Genomic DNA, 5,620 nt, shown 5'->3' with positions numbered 1-5,620 from the left:
TCAGTGAGAGTAGACGTTCCCGTCGACGACGAGGCGCCTACGGCGGCTTCGTAAATTTCAAGATGATATGCCGGCTCAGTCATTCGGAGGTGCTCATAGGGGTAGGGTGTGCGTGTGTGCGTTCATAGGGATGAGTGTATACGCGTGTATATCAGTGCTTGTGTCTGTACTGATGTTAAAAAAAAACATGGATCAAATCTGAAATCGAATACCTCAATCGGGTTGGCACTGCATTCTTTTTTTCTTTGCCCAAATATAACGATTTTTATACAGTGCTAAAGCAAATAGAAAATCATTTCGTTTTTACACCAAACATATGACACGACATGACAAAATCCCCATACGACACGGCACGCTGGTCGCTTTTGTCAACAACCATTCAACATGGCCATTTTCAGCAGTCACTCCAAATCAAACCACAACACACGACCACTTCGACACACTCAGGCCAGTAACTAGGCATGGATGGTGACTCACTGACAGTAACTTGGCAATCCATCAACGAGTGTCTGTACTGCGCGACGTCGAGAGCCACGCGACGGCGTCGGCGAAGCACCTCCGGAACGCCGCCATGCCGGCCGGCGGCAGCGACATGCCCACCTCCATGCCCCCTCTGCGACTCTCCGCCACCGCCATGGCCCCTGTCCTCGCCACGGACACGATCTCCACCTTCGCCGGGGGCCCGAACCCGAAGTCCACGTCGTACACACGGAGCCTCGGCGACCCGGCCACGGACAGCACGCCGCGCGCCCCCGCCTCCTTGACGCGCTCCACCGTCGTCTCCCACTCTGGAGACGCCACCGCCTTCTCGATGCCCGCCGCTATCGCCGCGCACGCCGTGAAGAGCCCGTCCGCGCCGGCCGAGGCGAGCTCCCCCTTGGCCGCGGCGCCGATGGCCGGGCCGATGCAGTTGCCCAGGTACGTCGCCGGCACCGGCGGCTTCAACCACTGCCGGTAGTCCACGGGGACGATGAAGTATGTTGGTGATTCGGGATCCGCAGCGCCGTCACCGGTCTCTGCTTTGGCTCGGCGGTAGCACGACCAGACGAAGCCTAAGGCGGCGACGAGCGTGGAGCACCTTGGCGGCGTCTGGCCACGCCGCGCGGCCTCGCCGGCGATAGCGTCCTTGACGCCCTGCAGCTGCTCGCTGGACAGGGTGAACGTGGCGAGGAGCTGGTCCGGCGACATCTTGACGAACTCGATCTCGTCGGTGCTCATCAGGTTTTTCGTGTAGTGTTCGTAGAGGCCTGCCGGCTCGGCGATGAGCGTCCGGTCGATGACAGGAGTCGGCGGGAGCGGCCTGTCCGGTCCGGCGCAGGCGACCGCCCAGGTGTGGAGGAAGCTGGTAGAGCCCGCGCCGTCGCAGGCGGCGTGGTGCACGGTGACGCCGAGCGCGACGTCACCCCGCGGCAGCAGCACGGTGGCCTGCACGGAGAGAAGCGCAGCGCCTCCGTCGGCGTCGGCGTGCCGAAGACGCGGAACGAGCTGGACAAGCTCAGCGACCTGCCTTGGGTGATGGTCGGATGCGAGGTCGCTGAGGTCGGCGTCGTACTCGGCGAGTGTGAAGGTGACAGCGTCCCCGGGCTCGTAGAAGATGTCGGGGCGGCCGTTGGCGGTGGTGACGCGGAGGTGGCCAGCGAGCGGAAAAAAGACGCGGAGGGCCGTGGAGAGCGAGGCCTTGAGGCTGGAGACGACGAGGTCGGCATGGGGGGCGCCGATGTGGTAGAAGAAGACACGCTCGACGGGCGGGGAATGGATCCACTGCAGGTCAAGGAAGGTGAGCGGGAGGGAGGACGGCGGCAGTGGCGGGCCGGACGGCGTGACGACGGCGGTGTCGAGGACGCGGAGGCGGGAGGAGGACGTGTCACGTGCCATTGCTGGGGATCGATGGAGGAGTCGACTCTCTTGGAAGAAGATGGATAGGTGGAAGGAAATGGGAATGGAAATCCAATCCGATCATTCAACTTTGCGTTTCTGGAGAAGAACGACGGGATGGATGTGTGACATGACATGTGCGGGTTCCGTCCCTGGCAGTCCTAGGATTACTCCTGTACGTATCAATATCAGCCACCCGTTGCAATCTCACACCTCTCATTTTCCCCACTTAATTCTCTCACTAAGGCTTTGTTCGGTTGTTGGGTTCCCTTCCCACGGGGAACCAACCCCTCATGTCACCCACCCTCCCCATAAACCCCTTCATCTTAAATTCTGTTCGGTTACTCCCTCGCATCAGCAAACAATTCTCTCTGAAAAATGTAGTGAAACTATAAGACGGCTCAACACAGTAGCAGTTAACAATACCATCAGATCACATAGCAACTTATCATGACGATATATATACATTGGTTCATCAAGGGGTTGGTGAACATAGGCTGAATTTAGGGTTCACCAATCACACCAGATTCGACTGATCAACGAAAGAGTCGTGGCTGAATTATTTACCTGCGCACTTGCTAGCAGCTGCTACCACAACGACGCCAAACGAGTCATGGCTCTTGCAATCGCTCATGGCTTCATCCGACGCTACGCCGAAGACGACCCCGCGATGTCAATTTAGAGCGCAACGCCTCAATGACTGTGCTATTGACATCGGGCATCCAAAAATGGTTTCTAGCCAAACATTTGCCGCCGGACAGAACGCGTGTCCTGTTTAAAAAATAGGCAATTTTCGACTAATTTAATCCATAGATAAATCACTAGCATGGCATTGACTGAATTGACGACATACTGACTCTGATCTAAACATGCATATGCTAAGCAAACAGTAGACAAATCTATACATACTGCTAGTACTGCTAATGCGAAAATAAACAGGAGCGGGATAAACGTGTTATACCCTCCATTAGGCTAGGCATAAGCCGCGGCGGCGGTGACAGCAGTAGCGGCATCCTCGGCGGCCTTCTTGTCGGCCTCGGTCTTCTCGGCGGCGGCACGTTCGGCGTTGGTGGACATGGTGATGGTGCGGGTGACACGGACGTAGAGGAAGTAGCGGATCGGAGGCGAGCAGTCGCATGGTCGCTTCCCAAAAACCTATTCGCCCCTCTCCCGTACAGGAACCGAAAGGGCGGGGTTCCGGAGACCTGCTCTCCCGTCGACCGTGTACGCGGCGGATGGGATGGAGTCACTGGCGGCGGCGGCAGCAGAGGAACGACGGTGGGTGGTTCACATGGAGCAGATGTGATCTGATCGTAGCGTCTAGGGTTAGAAGACACCGCACACTTATATAGACGCAGCCGCGTGGAGAGACGTGGACTCGATCCACGTCCGAGTCCGTGGCAGCCCACGATCCGACGTCTCAGATCATGGCCAGCTGTCAGAAACTCTTCGTTAGTGACAAGTAAAAAAAAGTGCATAGGTGTGAGCTCGGCTTGGCTCATTCCCGCAACTCGCGGCGCGGCGCGGCGGGCGGCGGAGGAGGAGCGTGCGAGGGCCTCTTCTCTTCTCAAGCTCCAATAGCATGTAGAAGATCCACCTTTATAAAGAGGTCCAACTCCTCTCCAACTTCCGGGGTGGGACTAAACTTCCCACTACACCTAGTGCTAATAAACACACATGGGCCCTTAGAGATTTTTCAGAAATTGCTATATGGCTTAAGGCCCATCTCAAATTTTAGCAATCCCCCACCAGATCTCGAGGGCCCATTGTGTCCTCTGTTCCAATTTTTGTTTCGATATACTAGTGTTTCAGTGAAGACCGATTAAGGTTGAGCTTCACCTAGAACAAGTAGCTACACTTCTTCACAACTGAACAATGGACTATGCCTTGAATTGTTAGTTTGGCGTAAAGAAGCTTCACCACATGTCTTACTAGTACTAGGCTGCCGAAGGCTGACCCCTCGGGTGGAGCATATAAGTCACACTTCTGGCCTATTCATGAGCTCACTAGAGATCACCCCAATCTCATATACTATGACCAACAGTCGGGCTCACATAGGTATGTTCCTCCAAAGATCGATCTGTAGGATAGTATCTTACTTACATAAGCTTTGGAACACATTAAGACAATAGTCATCCTACCATACAGTATCGAGAGCATCGCATCTCCAACGGAGTGGGTTAGTGTAGTTACTCTCCTCAGTTCACCACTGGCTTGTTTTTCCAGGTCCTACTTCACGGGATCTCCGATCACATAGGTTGGGTTACCACCATGGCAACTCATGTGGGTCTCATACTCATCTCCCTCGATGCACTACCTATCACAACACGTGATAGCCCTTTTGTAAAGGGATCTGCCAGATTCTTAGCCATATGGACATATTCCAACGCTATCACTCCGGAGTTTCTTAATTTTCTGACATCTTTTTGTCTCATTCTTATGTGTTTGTTAGACTTCATGTTGTCCTTTGAACTCTTCACCTTGGTGATAACAGTCTTATTGTCACAGTTCATAAGGATAGCCGGAACCGGTTTATCAACCAATGGAAAGTCCATCAAAAGATCTCGAAGCCATCCTGCTTCAACACCAGATGTGTCTAATGTTGTTAATTCTGCTTCCATTGTCCATCTCGTTAAGATCATTTGCTTGTAAGACTTCCAGGAAACACCACCACCTCCAAGAGTAAACATATACCCAGTTGTGGCATTCATCTCATCAGCATCAGAGATCCAATTCGCATCACTATACCCTTCAAGTACCGACGGGTATCCGGTATAGTGAAGTCCGTAGTTCATATTACCTTTCAGATAGCGCATAACTCTCTCAATAGCATGCCAATGTACATCACCCGGATTGGAAACAAACTGGCTCAGTTTGCCCATAGCAAACGCGATGTTAGGCCTCGTTGTGCTTGCTAGGTACATGAGTGAACCAATGATTTGAGAGTATCTCAGTTGATCCTTAGATGTGCCTTCAAACTTTTGAACCAACACACTAGGATCATATGGTGTTTAAGATGGTTTGCAATCCGAATATCCAAAACGGCTCAACACCTTCTCAACATAATGGGATTGCAGAAGTGTAATCCCACCCTCATTATCTCTCAGTAGCTTGATGTTCAAAATAACATCAGCCACACCAAGATCTTTCACCTCAAAGTTCTGAGATAGAAACGACTTGACCTCCTCAATGATTTTGAGGTTATTTCCGAATATCAGTATGTCATCAACATACAAGCATAGTATAACTCCTTCGCCCCCACCATGGCGATAGTATACACATTTATTAGCTTCATTAACAACGAAGCCAACAGATGTCAGAGTTGTATTGAACTTATCATGCCATTGCTTAGGGCTTGCTTCAGGCCATATAAAGATTTCAACAACCTACACACGTTTCCTTCCTGACCATCTAACACAAAGCCATTTGGCTGTTGCATGTAGATTTCCTCGTTTAGCTCTCCATTCATAAAAGTCATCTTAACATCCATCTGGTGGATGAGAAGACCGTGTGAGGCCGCCAACGAGAGTAATACTCGAATGGTGGTCAGTCTAGACACAGGTGAAAAAGTATCGAAGAAATCTTCCTCTTCTTTCTGGTCATAGCCCTTGGCCACAAGCCTAGCCTTGTACTTTTCAATCATACCATCGGGCCTAAGCTTCTTTTTGAACACCCACTTATATCCCAATGGTTTACAACCACAACGACGCTCAGTGATCTCCCATGTCCCGTTAGCCATGATGGA

General features: G+C 52.2%; 1 protein-coding gene across 1 annotated transcript; it reads right to left on the bottom strand.

The window, feature by feature from the left end:
* Positions 1 to 241: 241 nt before the first annotated feature.
* LOC119365513 (phenolic glucoside malonyltransferase 2-like) lies at positions 242 to 2,011 on the bottom strand. The gene has a single exon (XM_037631155.1). It carries the CDS (start codon positions 1,873 to 1,875, stop codon positions 499 to 501), a length of 1,377 nt encoding a protein of 458 aa, XP_037487052.1. The 5' UTR covers positions 1,876 to 2,011; the 3' UTR covers positions 242 to 498.
* Between the last annotated feature and the right edge of the window lie 3,609 nt (positions 2,012 to 5,620).

The sequence above is a fragment of the Triticum dicoccoides genome, chromosome 2B, assembly GCF_002162155.2.
Source record: "Triticum dicoccoides isolate Atlit2015 ecotype Zavitan chromosome 2B, WEW_v2.0, whole genome shotgun sequence".
Taxonomy (NCBI): Eukaryota; Viridiplantae; Streptophyta; class Magnoliopsida; order Poales; family Poaceae; genus Triticum; species Triticum dicoccoides.
This window is presented reverse-complemented; position numbering and strand designations above follow the sequence as displayed.